The 24,824-nt window shown below is 47.6% G+C and overlaps 2 protein-coding genes across 3 annotated transcripts in view; one reads left to right on the forward strand and one right to left on the reverse strand.

The window, feature by feature from the left end:
• The first annotated feature begins 84 nt into the window (after window positions 1-84).
• The window catches only part of bop1 (BOP1 ribosomal biogenesis factor), a 41,212-nt gene continuing 16,472 nt past the window's right edge, over window positions 85-24,824 (forward strand). The window contains exons 1-6 of one of the 2 annotated variants that reach the window (XM_084455400.1): window positions 85-197; window positions 626-874; window positions 3,648-3,836; window positions 21,933-22,087; window positions 23,188-23,305; window positions 24,059-24,160. In XM_084455400.1, the coding sequence (XP_084311526.1) occupies window positions 99-197; window positions 626-874; window positions 3,648-3,836; window positions 21,933-22,087; window positions 23,188-23,305; window positions 24,059-24,160 (912 nt within the window). In that variant the 5' untranslated portion in view covers window positions 85-98. The remainder of the gene's footprint in view (window positions 198-625; window positions 875-3,647; window positions 3,837-21,932; window positions 22,088-23,187; window positions 23,306-24,058; window positions 24,161-24,824) is intronic. The other variant, XM_084455401.1, reaches the window with a different exon arrangement.
• On the reverse strand, window positions 7,212-15,590 carry scxa (scleraxis bHLH transcription factor a; the record flags this gene model as incomplete). The annotated part of the gene is made up of 2 exons (XM_084455404.1): window positions 7,212-7,250; window positions 15,027-15,590. The coding sequence occupies 2 exons, from the start codon at window positions 15,588-15,590 to the stop codon at window positions 7,212-7,214; spliced, it is 603 nt and encodes a 200-aa protein (XP_084311530.1).

Consider the following 24,824-nt stretch of genomic DNA (forward strand, 5'->3'; position numbering starts at 1 on the left):
TTTGACTTCCAAAACGAGCGCACCTAGCCTTAACCCTCTCAACTTCGAACTTTGACTTCCGCGGATCCCACATGGTCCTGTTGATGTCCGGGAGAAGCATGCCGACACTGAAGCTCGAGTCGCAGGCAAACGGCACCATGAGTAAGGCGAAGGAAAAGACTGCTAACAAAAGGAGCGCAGAAGAAGAGGATGAACAGGTATGCGGTATGCCGGTGGTTATGTGTTCAGTAACGTTAGTATAATAACACGCAGATGCACAGCCTTGGCTGAAACTGAAGCTAGGCTACTGCTATTAGTCTGGCTTTGCTAGCACTCGCTAGCTGGAACTAGTAGGGACTCGACTAGGAGCGTGGCAGGATTATTTCAAATGGTGAAAAGTTAGCTAACGTTAGGATATTTAGATGAACAATCAGCCGATTAAAGACATGCTACATCATGGTTGGTTATAGGCTCCAGTTTAACGTTGCCAATTTGTTGTGTAGCTAGCTAGCTAATATTAGCTGTCTCCATTGATTCCTGTAGGTTCTAGATAGATGGCCAACCCACACATCCTTGGCTCTCCTCACACTGCTAGCCAACTCCATGCTCTGAAACGATGTTCACCTCTGTTCCTTTCTCCTCTCAGCTGCCCATATTTGATCAAGATGTGGCCGTCCAGAAGCAGAGTGAGGAGGGCGAGGACCTAGATCCCTCCGACAGTGAGGAGAGTGTGTTCTCTGGACTGGAGGATTCTGGGAGTGACAGTGATGATGACGACGATAATGATGATTATGGTGGTGATGAGGAAGAGGGTTCAGATGAAGATGGTGCTCTCAAAGATGACATATTGGTGATCAGCAGCAGTGGCGAGACGTCAGAGAAGGAGATCCTTCAGGTTAGTAGCTTACTCTGTTACCTTCCCTACTGTCTGTTACCTTCCCTATTGTCTCTGTTACAGTCCTCACTGTCTCTGTTACAGTCCTTACTGTCCCTGTTACTGTCTCTGTGACTGTCCTTACTGTCCCTGTCTCTGTGACTGCCCTTGCAGTCTCTGTTACCGTCCCTACTTTCTCTGTTACTGTCTCTGTTACAGTCTCTGCTAGAGTTGTTCAGATACCGATACCCGTATCGGAAATGCCTCAAATACTGCGTAAAATGTGGGATTGGGTATCCATGAGTACGCAGTCTATGACCAATCCCATACCACATAATGTCATTTTGCTACAATGGCATACACGTGGTGTTCCAGCGGAGAGTTTAAAGGAGTAGTAAAGGGAAAATGCATGTTTAGCCCTGTTTTAAGGTTACTTATGATCATATAAAATGGTTCAGATCAAAACGTTGACAAAACTAGCACTTTTGAGAAAGTCTAATAATTGCTCTACCACCGTTTTGGTCATACAATGGATGTGGATGGGCACCTTGAAAAATCATTCAAAAAACATGTTAAACTCTCAATTTCAAAGACAAGAAGCTCACCAAGGGGGTAATTGTGTCCGTTGGTGTTCTGATATCAAATTCGCATTTTGGTTATTATATATTAATATTATATATTAAATATTAATTGCAATTATTAATCACAATTACCATTTTGAAGCAAATAATTGCAATTATTATGTTTTGTCATAATCGTGCAGCCCTACTAGGGACTAGGGATTTGTAGGGACTAGGGAGGTCTAGGGACTAGGGAGCTCTAGGGACTAGGGAGTTGTAGGGACTAGGGAGGTCTATGGACTAGGGAGGTCTAGGGATTACGGAGGTCTAGAGATTAGGGAGTTCTAGGGAGGTCCAGAGACTAGGGAGTTGTAGGGACTAGGGAGGTCTAGGGACTAGGGAGTTCTAGGGACTAGGGAGTTGTAGGGACTAGGGAGTTGTAGGGACTAGGGAGGTCTACGGACTAGGGAGGTCTACGGACTAGGGAGGTCTATGGACTAGGGAGGTCTAGGGATTAGGGAGGTCTAGAGATTAGGGAGTTCTAGGGAGGTCCAGAGACTAGGGAGTTCTAGGGACTAGGGAGGTCTAGGGACTAGGGAGGTCTAGGGACTAGGGAGGTCTAGGGACTAGGGAGTTCTAGGGACTAGGGAGTTCTAGGGACTAGGGAGTTCTAGGGACGAGGGAGGTCTATGGACGAGGGAGGTCTATGGACTAGGGAGGTCTAGGGACTAGGGAGGTCCAGAGACTAGGGAGGTCCAGAGACTAGGGAGTTCTAGGGACTAGGGAGGTCTAGGGACTAGGGAGTTCTAGGGACTAGGGAGGTCTAGGGACTAGGGAGTTCTAGGGACTAGCCCAAGGGAGTCCTAGGGACTAGGGAGTCCTAGGGACTAGGGAGGTCTAGGGACTAGCCCAAGGGAGACAAGTACCGGGGTTTTGTGGTGAGAAAGTGGCTAGAGACACTACTGTCTCTGTTACTGTCTCTGTAACTGTTACGCTTTCTTTTACTGTCCCTACTGTCTCTTTTTCTGTCTATATTATTGTCCCTACTGTCTCTGTTACTGTCACTACTGTCTCTGTTACTGTCTCTGTTACTGTCTCTGTTACTGTCCCTACAGTCTCTGTTACTGTCACTGTTACTGTCTCTGTTACTGTCACTACAGTCTCTGTTACTGTCACTGTTACGGTCCCTACTGTCTGTCACTGTCTCTGTTACTGTCACTGTTACTGTCTCCTTCCCTGTCCCTGTTCCTAGTGTCTGTTACTGTCTCTGTTACACTGTCCCTGTCTGTTAGTGTCTGTTACTGTCCATGTTACTGTCACTACTGTCTCTGTTACTGTCCCTACTGTCTCTGTTACTGTCCCTACTGTCTGTTACTGTCTCTGTTACTGTCTCTGTTACTGTCCCCATTACTGTTCCTACTGTCTCTTCCTGTCTAGGTTTCTGTCCGTACTGTCTGTGTTATATATCTATGTTACAGCCTGTAGCCCTACTGTGTCTGTTATATATCTCTGTTACAGCCCTACTGTCTCTGTTATATATCTCTGTTACAGCCTGTAGCTCTACTGTCTCTGTCACCTCCCTCAAAGTAATGTTCTGATGTCATGTATTCTGTAGTTGTGTCTGTTCTACTCTGCAGATCTACTGTCTGACTGTTTCATTGTGCAGGACTGCTGAGTGTGTTTGTGTGTCTGTCTGCAGAGCTGGGGCTGCTGTGTGTAGAGCCCTGCTAGTACTGCCACCTAGTGGCTATTCAGTGTTTCACATACCTCAGAATCTTACAGGAACGGGCAAGTAGGACTCTCTTTCTTTACCCTCTCTCTTTCTCTCTCTCTCTCTCTCTCTCTCTCTCTCTCTCTCTCTCTCTCTCTCTCTCTGATTTAATCTCCAGGTGTAACGTCATGTTGGGGGCTGGTGTTCTGGCTAGGTGTGTGGGTGTGTGGGGATTAGGGTTTCATGTTACCCCTCACCCACACACAACCACAAGTCTGCACATTAGTCTACTCTGCTTCCTTTGTGTGTGTGTGTGTGTGTGTGTGTGTGTGTGTACACACACACACATGTCCACTACCCTGCATGGATCACTCAGCTGTTCAGCTGATCCTTGCAAGCATGTCCTTTTGTAAACACACACACACTCTCTCTCACACACACACACACACACACACACACACACACACACACACACACACACACACACACACACACACACTCAAACTGAGTCTTCTGTGTCCAGCAGAAAGATACATCTTTATCGAAGAAGAAGAAGAAGAAGGTGAAGAAGCTGAGTTGTGAGGGTGAAGGAGAGGAGAGCGGGATGACGGAGAGAGAGGGAGGACTGACCGGGTCAGGGTTAGAGAACCCCGAAGGACTGGCGGCCATCACTCTGGGAGACGAGTACGAACAGGACACGTCAGATGAGGAGGTAGGTCACCTACACGCACACACATACACACACACGTTCACGCACACACACACACACACACACACACACACACACTCTCTCTAGGTGGTCCTAGTTTAGGTACGTCTGTCCCAGGTCATCCCCACCCACCCTTCTCCTCTTCCTTCCTTCCTTCCCTCCTCCTCTCCCTCATGCCCAACCCACAGAGAGGACAAGATGAGATGGTGTGTGTGTGTGTGTGTGTGTGTGTGTGTGTGTGTGTGTGTGTGTGTGTGTGTGTGTGTGTGTGTGTGTGTGTGTGTGTGTGTGTGTGTGTGTGTGTGTGTGTGTGTGTGTGTGTGTGTGTGTGTGTGTGTGTGTGTGTGTGTGTGTGTGTGTGCGTGCGTGCGCGCTGCCTGGGACTCAGACCTGCCGACAGGAAGGGCTTCGTTCCCTGCAATGGTTTTACCATGTGGCCTGTTAGAGGAATGGAGAAGAGGAGAGAGAGAGAGAGAGAGGGAGAGAGGGAGAGGGAGAGAGCTGGCTCCAGCTTCCTGTCTGTGAGCTGCTACTGCACTCTGGGACCTCAACACAGGAGAACTCAATTCAGTAGCACTAGGTGTGTGTGCGTGTGTGTGCGTGTGTGCGTGCGTGTGTGCGTGCGTGCGTGCGTGCGTGTGTGCGTGTGTGTGTGTGTGTGTGTGTGTACTTGGCAGTGGTCAGAGTTCTCCACCTGTCAACCTTATATGACCCCTTGGCCATTTGGCCTTATTAGTGGACAGGTATATATATACACACAGAAACATACAAATAATTTTCATTAATTTCTGCATCACTACTACCACTATGAGTCATCATGAATGAGAAAGTAAGTCTATTGGGCCTGATGTTGATGGTGTGAGAGCGTAACGTTACTCCCTTGTGTTCTCTTGCTTCCTCCACGTGGTCCCGATGTACTTAAATAAATTATTGTGAATAATTTCAGCTAGCTAGCAAGCTGACCAGGGCAGGAGTTCAGCGGTCAATTCTCGCTAGCTCGCTAGTGCTAACTAGATATCGCAAGGCTTAACAGTGTCTGTGTTCGACATTCAATTCCTTGTTGAATGTGTGATGTACTTACAGATATTCTAGATAACAACAGAAAAATAAATACAGTAAAATGTTAAGTTAAATAGCTAGCAAACCTTAGCGCTAACTAGCTAACGCTTCGCTAGCTGTCTCCTAACTTCTCAGGACTGGGAACCAAAGTTTGGTTTGTTTGAGCATGGTAGTTTAAAAAATCAAACACTTGAATAGCTGTTATTGCTGAGCAATATCGCCCAATGGTTCAGCATTTTTCATCTTTTTACATGTCCTAGCCCCGCCCCTTATCCCTCATATCTCAGGATCACCTCCGCTGCCCACGACTCCCCACTTTCACAGCGAGCGACTCGCCTGGGATCTGAATGCACTAGTTGGGATAAGGCCAAGGTGCAACAAATGTCTTACACTTCTCAGACAAAAAAAATACACTTTTCACTTCAGTACTATTTATGTGGTGTTGGGGTGTGGCAGGCAGTGTGGTGAACTTAGTGATTGCTGAAGTGTGGTTTGCTGGCTCCCCCTCTCCCTCCCCTCTCCTCTCCCCCCTGTCCCTCCTCTCTCCCTCCCCTCTCCTCTCCCCCCTGTCCCTCTCCCTCTCCTCTCCCTCTCCTCTCCTCTCCTCTCCTCTCCTCTCCTCTCCTCTCCTCTCCTCTCCTCTCCTCTCCTCTCCTCTCCTCTCCTCTCCTCTCCTCTCCTCTCCTCTCCTCTCCTCTCCTCTCCCTCTCCTCTCCCTCTCCTCTCCCCCCTGTCCCTCCTCTTGGTAACTGGAGCAGACCAGGGTTGAGAGGAGGAGACACATCCCTGGAAGTGAACTCATTCAGAAAAATATTGGTAATTCCAATTTTCCATTTAGGAACTGGGAAATATCCAGGTGTCGGCAAATTTCCCAGATTATTCTCAGCCAGGCAGCGTCCAGTGTCATACCTGTGTTATCCCAGTGTAATAGCTGTGTTATTCATGTATAATCCCCTTATAATAATTATAATAATAATAATAATAATAATAATAAACTTTATTTATATAGCACCTTTTTAAACAAATGTTACAAAGTTCTTTACAAACAATCACCATAATAGCTGTGTTATCCCAGCACACACACAGCTATTATACTGGACTACGCCACATTAGAGTAGATTAGATTCAAAATTGTGAAATCTATGTCATTGTCATGCATTTAAATATTGTCATAATACAAAATAAATATTGTCATAAATTTGAATCTAATCTAATCTGGTGCAGCCCAGTATAATAGCTGTGTTATCCAAATATAATGTCCAAAATATTCCTGTCTCTAGCTGGGTTAGGGTTAGTGCTGCTAGGTACTGAAGGCCCCTGGCCTCTTCCTGTCTCTAGCTGGGTTAGGGTTAGTGCTGGGTTAGGGTTAGTGCTGGGTTAGGTTTGGAGTGCTGGGTAAGTGTTAGTGCTAGGTTAGGGTTAGTGCTGGGTAAGAGTTAGTGCTGGGTTAGGGTTAGTGCTGGGTAAGGGTTAGTGCTGGGTTAGGGTTAGTGCTGGGTAAGGGTTAGTGCTGGGTTAGGGTTAGTGCTGGGTTAGGGTTAGTGCTGGGTTAGGGTTAGTGCTGGGTAAGGGTTAGTGCTGGGTTAGGGTTAGTGCTGCTAGGTACTAAAGATGGCGCATGGTTCCTTGCATGATTCCCCTCTATCACTGTGACTGGGATGTCGGTTTACTCATTTCAGGCAAATGTTCTCACGGTCGCTTTGAATAAAGACACATTTAATTGTTGTAAGTTGCTTTGACATTTTAATGAGCGATATAATTATCAACACTGACAGGAAACATATTTAAGACTTATTAGGGTTCTGTATGCGTACAGACATCAACATTGTTAGATATAAAAAACATAATAAGGTGATATTCTAGTGGCCCAGCGAAGGCCAGTTGTCCATCAGAGTATAACAGTATGAATTATCTCTTCCACGGTCCATGACCACACTCTCTCTAGTGTTCTGAGGAGGGTTCTAGTGCTCTGAGGAGGGTTCTAGTGTGTTGAGGAGGGTTCTAGCGTTCTGAGGAGGATTCTAGTGTTCTGAGACAAAGCTTCTAGTGTTCTGAGACAAGGGTTCGAGTGTTCTGAAGGGTTGTAGTGATCTGAGAGGAGGTCAGTCTCTGGTCAGTCTCTGTGACCGTGGTGGCCACTGACGGTCGACCAGCCAGGTCCTGAGAAGTCAAGACAAGGACGCCCCCTCCCTCAGAGAAAACAGACCAGAAAAGCCCAGACCTCTTCCTCTGGTCCACCTCTCCCTTCTCCCCTCCTCCTCCTCTCCTCCCCTCCTCTTCCTCCTGCGTTGTCCTCTCCTCCTCCTCTTCCTCGTTGTATTAGCTCCTCATAGTGGTCTTCCTGTCTCTGTCTTTGCTCTGAAAGAGAAAGAACAAGCAGCAGGTTTCAGTTCTTACTCACATTCTCAGGCTGTACATTGATGGCATGTTGGAGAGAGATAAGCTGTAGATGTATAAGTATGTATATATAACTAGAGATAGAGGCTGTATAAGTATGTATATATAACTAGAGATAGAGGCTGTATAAGTATGTATATATAACTAGAGATAGAGGCTGTATAAGTATGTTTATATAACTACAGATACAGGCTGTATAAGTATGTATATATAACTAGAGATAGAGGCTGTATAAGTATGTATATATAACTAGAGATAGAGGCTGTATAAGTATGTATATATAACTAGAGATAGAGGCTGTATAAGTATGTATATATGATACAGGCTGTAGACGTATAAGTATGTATATATAACTACAGATACAGGCTGTAGATGTATAAGTATGTATATATAACTACATACAGGCTGTAGGGATGTAATATAACTAAGATCTGAATGGCTGTTCAGCTAGCTACTCAGTCTTGTCCTGGAAGGGAGGTGTGTGTGAGTGTGTGTGTGTGTTTGTTCAGATGTGTGTGTTGAGATGTGTATGTGTGTGTTGAGACTAATTGTGTGTGTGTGTTCAAACTGGCCACATAGACGTGTGTGTTTGCGTGAGTGTTTGCATGTGTGTGTGTGGGTAGACAGAAGAATGATGAGTTCAACAGGTGTGTGTGCGCTGGCTGGAATGAAGGAGAAGCAAGGTAGTAGGTGTGTGTGTGTGCGTGTGCGTGCGTGCGTGCGTACGTGTGTTCAGCTCTACTCTGATCTGATCTCTTCCACATGTGTGGGATGAGGGAACTCTATCATTATAGTTGGTATGATCCACCAGGTCATTATAGTTGGTATGATCCACCAGATCATTATACATGTATTTGATGTGATCCACCAGCCTACATGTCTGCTGCTACTAGACCACACACACGCACGCATGCATACACACACACACACACACACACACAAACGCATTCTCTCTCTCTCTCTCTCTCTCTTTCACACACACACACACTCACACATTACACTATCAGACGCAAAGCAACTAACAATAACTGCATTTAATGTAGGAAGTCTGTGTACTACTACTCACCAGAACTCACAAGTGCATCTCCTTTCTAAACAAGTTATGTGCTCTGTTTCATTTCAGCTCAGTGTAGAGAAATGCACCGATAAACGCCTTACTGTGTGCATCTATGGCGACACTGTTGAGTTAGGGTTACCACACCATGTGTCTGTGACACTCCCAGCCCACGACAACACCAGGAGGCTTCCACCCCCCCTGAAAAAAATCCTAGGGCGCACACACATACACAACAACCCCCGTTTGGTGAATATGAATGGACTGTGTGTGCGAGCACCTGTTGTATTTATTAAACACCTTTTGTATATTTTGCTACTCATCCGCTTTGTCTTCAGCACTAGATTATGCTCTTAGTCACTTATTTAAAAAGGAGATGCACTTGTGAGTTCTGGCGAGTAGTAGTACACTGACTACCTACGTTGGATGGACAGACAGACAGACGGGCAGACAGCAGGACAGACAGACAGACAGCAGGACAGACAGACAGACAGCAGGACAGACAGACAGACAGCAGGACAGACAGACAGACAGACAGACAGACAGACAGACAGACAGAGCCGGAAAGTCTGCACACCCCTTTCACCTTCTCCACATTTTATTATGTTACCGACTTATTCTACAATAGATTGAGTTCCTTTTTACTTTTTTAAATTTTAAATTTAAATTTTAAATTTGGTATGAATCCATGTAGCAGATGACGAGATATAAACTTTTTGCATTTGTGGGGCCCCCTAGAGGTGGAATATCCCAAAACTGCGCACCGAAGCTCGGACCTAGCATCCGAAGACATGCACCAAGTTTGGTTACCATCGCTTTAACCATTTTTGATTTATGAGCATTTATGTAAAATTGAACTCGACGACACAGGTTTAAAGATGCGTGATTTCAAAATGGATCAAAGTATCAACATATCTTTGGTAACTTTAGATCAGCAAAGTCCGTAGATGATCCTGCCAAATTTTCAGGACGATTGACCCAACGATGTCCGATGAGTTCGTTGAAATAGGTTTTTGAGAAAATTGAAGAAAAGTCCCAAAATGTTACATTTTTAGTGCAGAAGACCAGGATTGTGTCAAGGCATAGATCTGGAGAAGGGTACGGGAAAAAAATCTCCAGCTTTACAGGTCCCAAAGAGCACAGTGGCCACCATCATTCATAAATAGAAGAAGTTTGGAACCACCAAAAATCTTCCTAGACCTGGCCACCCGGCCTAACTGAGCAATCGGGGAAGACTGGCCTTGGCCAGGGAAGTGAGCAGGAACCCGAGGGTCACTCTGACAGAGCTCCAGCGTATCCTTGTGGAGATGGGAGAACCTTTGAGAAGATCAACCATTCAGACAGCACTCCAGCAATCAGGCCTTTATGGTAGAGTGGCCAGACGGAAGCCTCCTTAGTTAAAGGCACATGACAGCCTGCTTGGAGTTTGCCAAAAGGCACCTAGAGGACTCTCAAACCATGAGAATCAAGATTCTCTGGTGTGATGAAACAAAAATTGAAGTTTATGGCCTGAATACCAGGCATCACGTCTGGAGGAAACCAGGCACCGCTCATCACCTGGCCAATACCATCCCTACAGTGATGCATGGCGGTGGCAGCATCATGATGTGGGGATGTTTTTCAGCAGCCGGAACGGGGCCACTAGTCCTGATAGAGGGAAAGATGAATGCAGCTAAGTACACCAAGATCCTTGAAGAAAACCTGCTCCAAAGCGCTCTGGACCTCAGACTGGGGTGAATGTTTACGTTCCAACATGACAACAACCCGAAGCACACAGCCAAGAGAACAAAGGAGTGACTTCGGAGAAAGTCTTTGAATGTCCTTGAGTGGCCCAGCCAGAGCCCAGACCTGAATCCTAATTGAGCATCCGTGGAAAGAACTGAAAATGTCTGTGTATTGACACTTCCCATCCAACCTGACGGAGCTTGCAAGGATATGCCAAGATGAATGGGCAAAAATCTCCAGAAACAAGTGTGCCAAGCTTGTAGCTTCTTTCCAAAGATGCCTTGAAGCTATAATCGCTGTCAAAGGTGCATCAACCAAGTATTAGGCTACGGTTGTGTACAGATATGTAACCCCTTAATAACCTATTTAAAATAAAATTGCATATTTTCTTAAACCTGTTTCCACTGCATTGTTGGCTATTGTGCGTAGATGATTGAGGTAATGAATGAACTCAATCTATTGTAGAATAAGTCTGTAACGTAATAAAAGGTGGAGAAGGTGAAAGGGTAGACTTTCCGTCGTGACTGTTCATGCACCCATTAAACACTCATGACCGCTCAGGCACTGTTATAGAGTCTGATGGCCACTCAAACTTCTGCTAAATGACTAATATAATGGATGGAGATGGTGTGTGTGAGAGTGTGAGTGAAACAGTCTGTTAGTGAGTCTGTGTGAGATTGAGTGTGTGTGGGCGTGCATGTGTGTGTGCGTCTGAGGGTGTGTGTGCGTCTGAGGGTGTGTGTGTGTGTGTGTGTGTGTGTGTGTGTGTGTGTGTGTGTGTGTGTTATGCAATCCCCCTGCCATCCTTCAGTATTCTGTCCTCACCTGCTAGAGCCATTAAAGAGAAGAACATTGCCTTCTACTGAACACGCACGCACATACATACATACACACACACACACACACATACATACAGTACATACACACATGCATACATACATACATGTATCTATACACACACATACATACACGCACGCATGCACACACACACACAGACACATACATACTGTACATACATACATACATAAAAACACTTAATTGCTGATTGAGTGAATTTCTCCATGTCTGCCTCATATCATTAGAATGGTTTTACATGACTGATGTGATGTCAGCAGAACAGTAAACTGTTTCAGGATGGTCAGACTGTATGTAGGAGAGAGGGCAGTGAATGACTTGCTCAGGAACCCTTACTTATCCGCCCAATTATATCTTCAGCTCCTACAGCAATGTGTGCCAGATGGGTTGAATGTTGGACTGGAGACCGTAGTGATAAGCTCAGTCACTGTTCTGTGTGTTAGTAGAGGAGGGGAGGGGAGAGATGTGGTTTGGAGAAACAGACCACTACTGGACCAATGGCTTCCAGACCCAGGCTGGGCCTAGCCCTGCTGTACACATTCAGAACCATGCTGGACCTAACTCTTCTGGTCCTAACCCTGCTGGTCCTAACCCTGCTGGTCCTAACTCTTCTGGTCCTAACCCTGCTGGTCCTAACCCTGCTGGTCCTAACTCTTCTGGTCCTAACCCTACTGGTCCTAACCCTGCTGGGCCTAACTCTTCTGGTCCTAACCCTACTGGTCCTAACCCTACTGGTCCTAACCCTGCTGGTCCTAACACTTCTGGACCTAACCCTGCTGGTCCTAACCCTGCTGGTCCTAACCCTGCTGGGCCTAACCCTGCTGGTCCTAACCCTACTGGTCCTAACCCTGCTGGGCCTAACACTTCTGGACCTAACCCTGCTGGTCCTAACCCTGCTGGTCCTAACCCTGCTGGTCCTAACCCTACTGGTCCTAACCCTACTGGTCCTAACCCTGCTGGTCCTAACACTTCTGGTCCTAACCCTGCTGGTCCTAACCCTGCTGGGCCTAACCCTGCTGGTCCTAACCCTGCTGCACACGCATTCAGCACAAAACACTCAGAACAGTTTCTCTGGTTGGTTGGCTGTTTCTCTGGCTTTCCGTCTGTTTCTATCAGAAAGGTAGTGTTTACTGGCTGGCTGTTTCTCTGGCTGGCTGGGTGTTTTTCTGGCTGGCTGATTGACGGCGTTTCTCCTGACCAGAGATGGGTAGTGCTAGCCTTGTGAGACCATCCTGCTATATATATATATATATATATATATATATATCTATGTAAGGGATAATCAACAAGTAGGTGTGCGTTAAACGGTTTTAAGGCATAACGTGGAGGCGAAGAACCACCCGACGCGCAGCGGAGGTGGTTGCCTCTGCGAAGTGCCTTAAAACCATTTAACGCACACCTATGAGTTGATTATCCCGCTTATAACATGGCCCCACATGCCAAAGACAAATAAATATGTGCCATTTACTCGCATTTTCTACATTAAAATATAAAGAAATGTTATTTATGTGTTGCTCATTGCTGAGTGTCATTATAGTCCCTAACTGCTCAATCACGTTGCTATGGAATTAAAAAATTGCATATCATATTTCTCGGAGGAACAGCGATGACATCCAATGGTTAACATGGGTTTGGAACTGTAAGTGAAATGGAAAGTGTCCGTTACCTTTTCTTTCAGCAATGTCTCTCAACCCTGGATACGACCTAGCAACCAAACAATGAGCCTAGCAACCCAAACTAGCTAATTCCATAGCCTACTGTACCCATATATCTATGACTGTAGCTACCCGATATTGCTAGATAGCAATGAGCGAAGTGTAGGCTACTGCATATTTGCTGTGCAACATATAAATCGTCCAGCTGCCAAACCTAGTTGTCAACAAACTATGTATGATAGCCAGATTGTCCTCAACTCCAAAAGTATTGTTTTCATGTCGTGGTATATTGTCAGTCGTATCCAATACATCCATGGTCGTATCGTTCATTGTGAGTTGATTTGCGAGGACGGGAGGTGTCGTATCATTATGTGAAGCAACAAGGTTATTAGAATTCAGCAATTGCCTCTTCACACTGTGATATATTTGGATGCCGTATATACTGTAAATGAATAAACGAGGCGGAGACCGTTTTCCATACGGCTCGCTTCTTTTACTGCAACTCTTTGACTGAACAAAATCATATCTGGCTACTACACCACTAACGTGCACCACCACGTTATAACACAAAGTGAAAAAATTGTTTTTGATTTGGGGACAGTGAGGTGTCTGGCTATCATAAAGAGTTTGTTGGCAAATAGATTTGACAACTGGACAATGGATGCGTTGCACAGCAAATATGCAGTATCCAACACTTCGTTCATGGCTAGCTAGCAATGGTACAGCAGGCTATGGGATGAACTCATTTGGGTTGCTGTCAAAGCCGGCGCATTGATTTAGATCGATAATTAAACTTCAGCCGAACTACGTGTGCTAAGTGTGCGTATACACGGTTTTAACGCACGTCTGCTGGCCAATCAGAAAAGAGTATTAACCCAGGCCATGGTATAAATATATATATATATATATATATATATATATATATATATATATATATATATGCATGCTTTAGCATTTTTGCACTGTCCCGTCTCATCCCTGCACCCCTGTCCAATGTTGTCTCCATGTTATGCACCACGACCGAAAGCAAATTCCTAGTACACTGAAAAACTGTATGGAAATAAACAGAGTGTGATTCTGATAGCGAGCGAGCTCACATTCAGCTACACTCCACTGATCAGTCTGGACTTCCCCCTATTCTGAACCATTTCAGTGGGCGGGAGAACCTGCCTTGACAGACTAACTTTTTCAGCCAATCAGTGGAACAAAACGTTTGCCAAATCTAGCCAGAAGAACGTCAAAAACTTCTTTTTCTCTGAGAAACTCTGAGCATACTCCTGTCTGTGTTTAATTGTTGTTATTGAGTCTGCTTCTGCAATACTGCACTTATGCTCTGGTTATTCAACTAACGTTAACGTTACCGCTCGTTGCTTCGGGAGACTGTTTTTCCACGGGAACCAATCAGGGGCTGCGTTCTACTGGGGGACAGAACAGCAGTCAGAACACAGTCCCTGATTGGCCCTGTCAAAACGTAATCTGAGAATAATCATTGGAGATAGAGGGAAGTCCACGACGATAGGGTTGTCTGCTAAGGCAAACTAACATTTTCTAATGATTGAAGGGTGATTCATTTATAACTATTTCCCAATTTGTTTTTAATGACATTTTTGTTGTGTTGAGTATGATTGCCGTCACCTGTGAAAAGTGGCAAGGATATCCAACATCGGCTTGATTTGAAAATTCATATAACTTAACTTTGGCTATAGTGAGTGAAGTTTTGAAGCTTCACCTCTGAATAAGTCACAGGACAGATGCTCACTAGTCACTACAGCTATTGTTTTCAGCTTTCTCGTGTGTGTGTGTTTCTGAATTGGATTTGGATGTGTTTCAGGTTTCTGAGGTTGTGGTAATTTACTGAAGCAGAAATGTTCCAATGTCACGCTTGACTCTAATTGTTTTGGGCATATGGTATATTTCACTGCTCTCTCCCCCTTTGTCTATCCCCCTCCTCCTCCCTCTCTCTCCATCTCTCTCTCTCTCTCTCTCTCTCTCCTCCTGCTCCTTTCTCCCTCCCTCCTCTCTCTGTGTGTCATGCATGCTATTGTATTTCCCAGGCCCAGAATCATTTAGCTTTTTAATGCAACATGGTGTCGGCTGTCAGAGCCTACACACTCTCACACCCTCACTGTACCCCCCCCCCCCACACACACACACAAGCACACACACAAACACACAGACACACACTATACCCCCCCCCCACACACACACACACACTATACCCCCCCCCCCCCACACACACACACAACACTACACCCCACACACACATCCTCGCTCCACTCACACACACACGCACACACACTCCTGCTGTTCCACACTAGCTACAGTACTTCTCAGCCATTGTTGGAGAGGACCGTGTGCGTGCGTGCATGTGTGGTGTGTGTGTGTGTGTTGTGTGTGTGTTGTGTGTGTGTGTGTGTGTGTGTGTGTGTGTGTGGTATCATCACTCACCAGCCTCCTCTGGTTGCTGAGGCAGAAGGTGCAGATCTGTTTGGGCTGAGCGTTCTCGCCATCGCGCTCGCGCCCGGGCGAGGCGTGGTGCTGGTGGTAGAAGGGGGCGGGGCCTCCGCTGTGGCAGGGCTGCCCGTCCACAGGCCCCTCCCCCCCCAGCAGGAGCACGTTGCCCAGGTGGCTGATGTAGCTGGCGGCCAGGCGCAGCGTCTCGATCTTGGAGAGCTTCCTGTCGCGCGGCTCGGTGGGGATGAGGGTGCGCAGTGCCGTGAACGCCGTGTTCACGCTGTTGGTGCGGTCGCGCTCCCTGGCGTTCGCAGCGTTCCGGACGGGTGGGTTGCCGCCGTTGCCATTGTCGCCGGGGTCCAGGGGGGGGGCGCCGTCGTGGAGGCCGCCACCGCCGCCCCCCTTGCGCTTGCGGCCGGCCAGCCTGAGGTGATAGGCGGGGCCGTGGAGGGGGAAGGCGTGCGGGTCCTCGCCCTCGCTGGCCTCCTCCTCTGACAGCAGGGTCAGGTCCGAGTACAGGAAGCGCCCCGGAGCAGGACGCACCATCGCAAACGACATCACCTGGGCCGCTGGCGCCCCCGGGGATAGCTCACAGGGTCAGGGGTCAGGATAGGGGCTGTATCCAATCTGGTGTGGTCTGTCTGTCTCTCACACATAGACACACGCTCTCACACACACTCACACACACACAAACACACACACTCACACAAACAGGATTATGCCCTGCGAAACACACATACTTGCTCAGACATCCTCACTGATGTCCAGTCAGACAGGAGGGTTTGGGCTCCGGTACCGTCTATCCAGAACCAGAACTCTACTGCTACGTCCAGAACCAGTCTGTGTTCCAGTGGGTTAGGGTTACGTACTGCTACGTCCAGACAGGCTAGCTCCTCCACACTGGCTTTGACTCTGGGTCCGTCTCTTCTCTTTCTCTTCTCTTTCTCTTCTCTTCTCAGATGCACATGTGTTCCTCTCAGCTCAGCTCCTTATCCGACTTCCTCTCTCTCTCTCTCTCTCTCTCTCTCTGTCTCTCTCTCTCTCTGTCTCTCTCTCTCTGTCTCTCTCTCTCTCAGGTCCATGTGTGGTTTCTGTCTGAGTGTTCCAGTATGACTGGCTTTTATAGTCAGGGGGTGTGTCTGCTGCTAGCCCCTCCCTCTCTGCTTCTAGCCCCTCCCCCTGTAGTTCCAGCTGGATGAGGAAAGAAAAGATCTGTACTATGGAATCACACACACACGCATACATACGCACACACACATATATATATATATATATACACACACGCACACACATACATACACGCACACACACACACACACATATATATATATACATACACACACATATATTGTATAATGTGTGTGTGTGTATGTATATATATATATATATATATATATATATATGTGTGTGTGTGTGTGTATAAATGTGCACACACCTGACATTAACCCTGTCTGTGCTGGCCCAGTGTGTGGCTGGCCCAGATGCCAGCTCTCCTAGGTGACCCCAGACCCCTGGTCCTAGGTGACCCCAGACCCCTGGTGCCGTGTTGGGGTTGAACAGAACCTCATGGCATCGCTGACCATCCATCCTTGTTATGGTTCATATTAGAACTCATGTTATGATTGATATTCCTTAAAGGGTCTGGACAGGGACAGTTTAATGATGTGGTCAGTCTGTCTGGGTCCATGATGATTATGATGATGATTAGACACACTCCTAGGGGAGGGAGGGAGGGTGAGAAGGAGAGAGAGAGAGAGAGAGAGAGAGAGGGAGAGAGAGAGTGAGAGGGGGAGAGAGTGAGAGGGAGAGAGAGAAAGAGAGAGTGAGAGGGAGAGAGAGAGAGTTGGCTGCCCAATACGTATCATCATGCCACAACCTGAGGGACAGGGAGTGACCTAGACACATGCACAGACACACACACACACATATATTAGGGCTGCACAATTAATCGTGAATTAATCGAAATCGCGATTATGACCTCCGTGATTAACTAATCGCAAAAGGCCGCAATTAATGTGATTAATACTTTTGCTTTGAATTGAGTGTGCTAGGACACGGAAGAATCACAGGCGCTTATGCTGTCTGACCAATCACATGCGTTCCCGCTGAGTGCGCTGTGCGCAGCAATTTCACTGAGAACACAAATAGCAGTAGGTCAAGACCAGTGTCACAAGAGTACACAGCCGAGTAGTGAAAAAATGAGCGAAAACGAGGTCAGTGAGTTAGTAACAAGAAAGGGATCAACGTCTGTGATTTGGGAGCATTTTGGTTACGAAAAAGATGATCAAGCCCAGCAGGTCATATGCAAACTGTGCAGAGCTAAAGCTATTACTTTGAAATATTAATCGCAATTATTAATCGCAATTACCATTTTGAAGCAAATAATCTCAATTATTATCTTTTGTCATAATCATGGAGCCCTAACATATATTCACACACACACACTCACACAGAGCACACACATATTCACACAGGACATGCATGTATTCATGCATACACGCATGTACACACACACACACACACACACACCTGTTACTGTACTTGTGTTGTGTGTGTTTGTATGTGTATATATATGTATATGTGTGTATATGTGTTTATATGTGTATGTATGCATATATACGTGTAGCTGTGTTGTATGACGCTGTAGTTGTTGTATAATGCTGTAGTTGTGTTGTACGATGCTGTAGTTGTGTTGAATGAGGCTGTTGTTGTGTTGTATGACGCTGTAGTTGTGTTGTACGATGCTGTAGTTGTGTTGTATGATGCTGTAGTTGTTGTACGATGCTGTAGTTGTGTTGTACGATGCTGTAGTTGTGTTGTATGATGCTGTAGTTGTTGTTCGATGCTGTAGTTGTTGTACGATGCTGTAGTTGTGTTGTACGATGCTGTAATTGTGTTGTACGATGCTGTAGTTGTGTTGTATGATGCTGTAGTTGTGTTGTACGATGCTGTAGTTGTGTTGTATAAAGCTGTAGTTGTTGTATGAGGCTGTAGTTGTGTTGTATAAAGCTGTAGTTGTGTTGTACGATGCTGTAGTTGTGTTGTATAAAGCTGTAGTTGTTGTATGACGCAGTAGTTGTGTTGTATGACGCAGTAGTTGTTGTATGATGCTGTAGTTGTGTCCTATGATGTTTGATTGGTTTTTATCAGCAGTGAACTCTCCACTCCACCTCTCTCCTCCACTTCTCCTCCCTCTCCTCTCTCCATTTCCTCCCCTCCACCTCTCCTCTCCTCTCCTCCATCTCCTCCTCAGGCCATGGGTCCTAATGTTCTTAGCAGCCTCCTGAAGGATCATTTTGCCGGGAGGCAGAATAAAGTGCCAGTGTTATTTCATACGAGGGACTAGGAGTCCGCCCAGACAGCTGAGCTGTTGTTTCCATCAGGCTGGATAGGCTACTGACACAGACCTGACCTCTACTGACACAGAACAGACCTGCACTGTCCCTGTAATGACACAGAACTGACCTGTGCTGAGGGGTCAGGACCTGTACTCTGGTTCGGGACCTGTGACCCTCCAGGCTGAGCCTGGGGGACTTGGTCCTGAGTGGTCTTGCTCTGGGCTGAAGTGACTCTTGACTCTGGCTTTTCCGTTGTTAAACTCTTCCCTTCATCCTCTGCTCTTTTATAGCCTGTTTTCTCCTGGGGAGGTTTACACAGCAGGAAGCTTCTAAACAGAGTGGAAACACAATGCCTGGCACGGAATGCTACTGGTTCTGGCCTGGGTTCTGGTCTGGGTTCTAGCCTGGGTTTTTGTGGTCAGGGTTCTAGCCTGGGTTCTGGTGGTCAGGGTTCTGGTCTAGGTTCTTTCCTTCTCGTTCTAGTCAGGGTTGGAGGACTGCAGGGTTGAAGGACTGGAGGACTCTGGACAATCTTCTGTTGTGTGTGTGTGTGTGTGTGTGTGTGTGTAAGTGTTTGTGTGCAAGCGACTGCTGTCCTGACGTCAGTGGGCAGTTCATTCCACCACTGCGGGGTCAAGACAGAGAAGAGCCGTGAGCGCGTTGATCGGCTGCAGGGGCCTCGGAGTGACGGGGAAACCACTCACCCTGAGGTAGCAGAGTGTAGTGGTCAGGAGGGGGTGTAGGGCTTTTAAACTGGATGCGAGCTGCTACAGGCAGCCCAGCTAGTGTAGAACGGAGAAGGGAGATTGTGTGGGAGAACTTGGGGTGGTTGAACACCAAGCGAGCAGCAAGTTCCAGGAGTTTAATGGCCGATGCCGGGGCCTCAGCAAGGAGGGAGTTGCAGTAGTCCAGGCGGGAGATGACCAGGGCCTGGATGAGCACCTGCGCCATTTCGTCAGTGAGGAAAGGGTGAATCCTCCTGATGTTGTAGAGCAGGAATCTGCAAGAGCGTGTGATGGATGTGATATGTGCGTAAAATGTTGGTCGTCCAGGGTCACACCCAGACCAGTGTCACCACTGTGTCTTCAATGGTGATGGCCAGGTCCCGGTGCGGGCAGCCCGTCCCCGGGAGGAACAGCAGTTCAGTCTTGTCCAGTTGAGCCATCCACTCTGAGATGTCAGCCAAGCATGCAGCTATGCGTGCCTCCACTTGTGTGTCAGTTGGGTGTCATCGGTATAGCAGTGATAGGAGAAGCCATGCGAGCGAATGACAGAGCCCAGAGATGTAGTGTAGAGGAAAAACAGGAGAGGACCCAGGACAGACCCTTGTGGAACCCCCGTAGTCAGACTATGTGGTTCCAACACAAACTCTCCATGTCACCTGGTAGGAGCGGCCCGTCAAGTAGGATGCAAACAGGGAGCGTGCAGAGCCAGCGACGCCTTTCTCCTCGAGGGTGGAGAAGAGGATCTGGTGTCAAACGCTGCTGACAGGTCTAGGAAACGTCCAATATATCAAACAATCTCGTAATAGGCTATACCTCCCACCTCCCTGTAGTATACCCCCTCCACCTCCCTCCTCCACCTCCCCTCCCCTGCTCACTCAGGTTCTGAGCCCCCCCCCCCCCCCCCCCCCCCCTCCCCAGTACGGCAGCTTATGGTTTAACCTGCTGCAGCTACATCCTCTCAGAGGGACGGGGGGGAGGAGGGGGGAGGGAGTGCATCTCTCCTCTAGGTGTCTCCCGGGACAGGACATCTGTTCAGACCTCCAGCCTGTCTCTCCAGGGAACTACACAGTAGCACACACCCTCTGATGTACAGTGTTCAGTCAGCCAGCCAGCCAGCCAGTAGGTCAGTCAGTCAGCTAGCCAGTCAGTCAGTCAGTCAGCCAGTCAGCCAGTCAGCCAGCCAGCCAGCCAGTCAGTCAGTCAGCCAGCCAGCCAGCCAGCCAGTCAGTCAGTCCAGGCATTCATACCTGTTGTGCAGAATTCTTCCTTTTTCCATCTCATCTTCCAGGATCCAGCCAGGGAGGCAGGAATTCTGTACTTCCAGGAATGTGTGTCCCGCTCCAAAAACAACTTCCAGACTAGAGGTCCCTAGTGACGGTAGCCTGGCAGAGGAGAGAGGAGAGGAGAGGAGGGGGAGAGGAGACACACAAACACACACCACACGCACACACACGTGCACCCACACCACACACACACGTGCACACACACACAAACACACACCACACACGCGCACACACACAAACACACCACAAACACACACACACAGACACACACACACACACACACACACACACACACACGTGGTGGTGTTGCAGGAAGAGATGTGTGGTAGTGTGTGTCACACTACCACAGTGTGAATACAGCTGCCCCCCCCTCCTAATAGCCGTGCTAGCCATACCATACCATTTTATTTATAGAGCACATTTAAAAACAACAAAGTTGACCAAAGTGCTGTACAAGTCAAACAACAATAACACACAAAGAGCACATAGTAAAACATACGCAGTATGTCACATGAAAAAGGACAAGTCTCTTAGGCCATGTCAGGAAAACGCCAAAGAATATAAGTGTGTTTTGAGGCGTGATTTAAACACCTGCAGAGTGGGGGCCTGTCTAACATGCAGAGGCAGCTCGTTCCAGAGCTTAGGGGCTGCCACTGCGAAAGCCCGATCCCCCCTGAGCTTCAGCCTGGATTTGGGGACAACCAGGAGAAGCTGATCAGAGGACCTGAGGGACCTTGAAGGAGCATAGGGTTCCAGCAGTTCTGAGAGGTAGATGGGTGCCAAGCCATTTAGGCACTTAAAAGTAAACAGCAAGATTTTAAAATCAATCCTAAAACGCACAGGAAGCCAGTGGAGCGAAGCCAGTACCGAGGTAATGTGCTCTTGCTTACGTGTACCAGTTAGCAGGCGAGCGGCAGCGCTCTGGACTAACTGCAGGCGAGAGAGAGAGGCCTGACTGACACCAACATACAAAGCATTTCAGTAATCGAGGCGAGAAGTCATAAAAGCATGTATTACATGTTCAAAAACACAGCGTGATAAAAAAGGTTTGACCTTGGACAGCCTCCTGAGCTGGAAAAAACTCTTTCCTACTACGGCATTAATTTGTTTGTAGCGGTAGTTTGTAGAACCAATCACAGGTGCAGACCCCACTTTAAGGACCAGCACACTGCTTCTGAAAGCTTTCAGCTGCTCTTTGTCTGTCTGTCTGTGTGTGTGTGTGTGTGCGTGTGTGTGCGTGTGCGCGTGTGTACTAGTCTGTATGTAAATGGAATTTCTTAAACAAAGAATCTAGTTGCTGAAATCCCTGTTCTAGTATCAGTATCCATGGCAGCAGCCTTCATAGGAAGGATGATGAAGATCATGATTGTGATGGTGGTGGTCAGACAGGGCTCCTAAGAGTTCTGTGTTCTCCAGGACATCAGGGTGATGATGATGGTGGTGGTGATGGTGGTGGTGATGATGGTGGTGATGATGATGGTGATGAAGGTGGTGGTGGTGGTGATGTTGGTGGTGGTCAGACAGGGCTCCTAACCAAAGTTCTGTGTTCTCCAGGACATCAGGAACACAGTGGGGAATGTTCCCATGGAGTGGTACAAGGACTACCCACACATTGGCTACAACCTGGACGGCAGGAAGATCTACAAGCCAATCAGGAACAAGGACGAACTGGACGAGTTCCTGGACAAGATGGAGAACCCAGATTACTGGTGAGGATGAAGATGATGATGATGATGATGACCATGGTGGTAATTATATACTGCAACCATGCTGCTGTCTGTGTGAGGAGGAGGAGGAGGAGGAGGATGGTGATGGTGATGGCGGTGGTGGTGATCATGGTGGTGGTGGTGGTGGTGATGATGGTGATGATGGTGGTGGTGGTGGTGATGATGATGATGATGATGGTGGTGATGATGATGATGATGATGGTGGTCGTGGTGGTGGTGATGGTGGTGGTGGTGGTGATGGTGGTGGTGGTGGTGATGATGATGATGATGATGATGATGATGGTGGTGATGATGATGATGGTGGTGATGATGTGATGGTGGTGGTGGTGATGATGATGATGGTGATGATGATGGTGGTGATGATGATGATGGTGGTGATGATGTGGTGGTGGTGATGATGATGGTGGTGGTGGTGGTGATGATGATGGTGGTGGTGATGGTGGTGGTGGTTGTGATGATGATGGTGGTGATGATGATGATGATGGTGGTGATGATGATGATGGTGATGATGGTGGTGGTGGTGATCATGATGGTGGTGGTGGTGGTGATGATGATAATGATGGTGGTGATGATGATGAGGATGATGGTGGTGGTGGTGGTGATGATGGTGGTGGTGATGGTGGTGGTGATGAGGATGGTGGTGATGAGGATGATGGTGGTGGTGGTGGTGGTGGTGGTGGTGATGATGATGGTGGTGATGATGATGGTGGTGGTGGTGATGATGATGGTGATGATGAGGATGATGGTGATGGTGGTGGTGGTGATGATGATGGTGGTGATGATGATGATGATGATGGTGGTGGTGGTGGTGGTGGTGGTGGTGATGATGATGGTGGTGGTGATGATGGTGGTGGTGATGATGATGGTGGTGATGATGATGATGATGATGGTGGTGGTGGTGGTGGTGGTGGTGATGATGATGGTGGTGGTGGTGGTGGTGATGATGATGATGGTGGTGGTGGTGGTGGTTGCGATGATGATGATGATGGTAGTGGTGGTGGTGATGATGATGGTGGTGGTGGTGGTCGTGGTGGTGGTGGTGATGATGATGATGATGATGATGATGGTGGTGACCCCCCCAGGCGTACGGTGCATGACAAGATGACCGCCAGTGACGTGAAGCTGTCTGACGAGCAGGTGGAGCTAGTGCAGCGACTGCAGAAAGGACAGTTTGGAGACGTCAACTTCAACGAGTACGAGGTAAGTAACCCTGCCCACCTCCCTGGTCACGTGACTTGTGTCATAACCACGCCCGAACACTCCTGGTCACGTGACCAGCGTTGTCACAGCACTGACTGCTGTCTTTTATTTGGAGATGTGGTTTCCTTGGTCTGCTCGGGTAGTTTTAAAAGCATGTTAAAGTAAGTTGATGTTGCAGAGTGTGCATGTTTTTAAATAATATTTTAGCTTTAGCAGTTTCATCAGTTTCATCAATTTATCAATCTTATCAATTTTATAATGTTTTTAATTTTAGAATGTTATGTTAATCATAACAAATCAGCCGTACATGCTATCACTTTGCAACCACTACCAAAACGCAGGCCCAAGTGAGCAGAAACTTCCATTTGCTTCGAGCTGGCAGGGCCATCACTCCGTTTTTCTCAAAAACTGTAAAACCTATGTATAATCTTTTAAAATATGCTTGTAAAGGCACTAGTGAAAATGAGACCCTGTTCTCAATGGGCTCCCCTGGTTAAATAAAGGTTAAATAAAAGTTTAAAATGTGGTTTCATCTGCCTTTCTTTCCTCCCTCTCTTTTCTCCCTCCCTCCCTCCCTCTCTCCCTCCCTCCCTCCCTCCCTCCCTCTCTCTCCCTCCCTCCCTCCCTCCCTCCCTCCCTCCCTCCCTCCCTCTCTCTCCCTCCCTCTCTCCCCCTCCCTCCCTCCCTCTCTCCCCCTCCCTCCCTCCCTCTCTCCCTCCCTCCCTCTCTCTCTCTCTCCCTCCCTCTATCCAGCCATCTGTAGACTTCTTCTCCAGTGAGGTGATGATCCACCCGGTCACCAACAGGCCTCAGGACAAACGGAGCTTCATTCCCTCCCTCATCGAGAAGGAGAAGGTCTCATATACATCCCTCCATCCCTCTCTCGCTCCATCCCTCTCTCTCTACCTTTCTCCACCTGTCTCTCTCTCTTTCTCCCTCAGTTAGTCAGTATTGGGTCAGAGTTAGTTAGTATAGGGTCAGGGTTAGTCAGTATAGGGTCAGGGTTAGTCAGTATAGGGTCAGAGTTAGTCAGTATAGGGTCAGAGTTAGTCAGTATAGGGTCAGAGTTAGTCAGTATAGGGTCAGAGTTAGTCAGTATTGGGTCAGAGTTAGTCAGTATTAGGTCAGAGTTGGTCAGTATAGGGTCGGGGTTAGTCAGTATAGGGTCAGGGTTAGTCAGTATTAGGTCAGAGTTAGTCAGTATAGGGTCAGGGTTAGTCAGTATTAGGTCAGAGTTGGTCAGTATAGGGTCAGGGTTAGTCAGTATTGGGTCAGAGTTAGTCAGTATTGGGTCAGAGTTAGTCAGTATAGGGTCAGGGTTAGTCAGTATTAGGTCAGAGTTGGTCAGTATAGGGTCGGGGTTAGTCAGTATAGGGTTAGGGTTAGTCAGTATTAGGTCAGAGTTGGTCAGTATAGGGTCGGGGTTAGTCAGTATTGGGTCAGAGTTAGTCAGTATTGGGTCAGAGTTAGTCAGTATAGGTCCAGGGTTAGTCAGTATTGGGTCAGAGTTAGTCAGTAT

This window comes from Borostomias antarcticus, assembly GCF_949987555.1.
Source record: "Borostomias antarcticus genome assembly, chromosome: 21".
Classification (NCBI taxonomy): Eukaryota; Metazoa; Chordata; class Actinopteri; order Stomiiformes; family Stomiidae; genus Borostomias; species Borostomias antarcticus.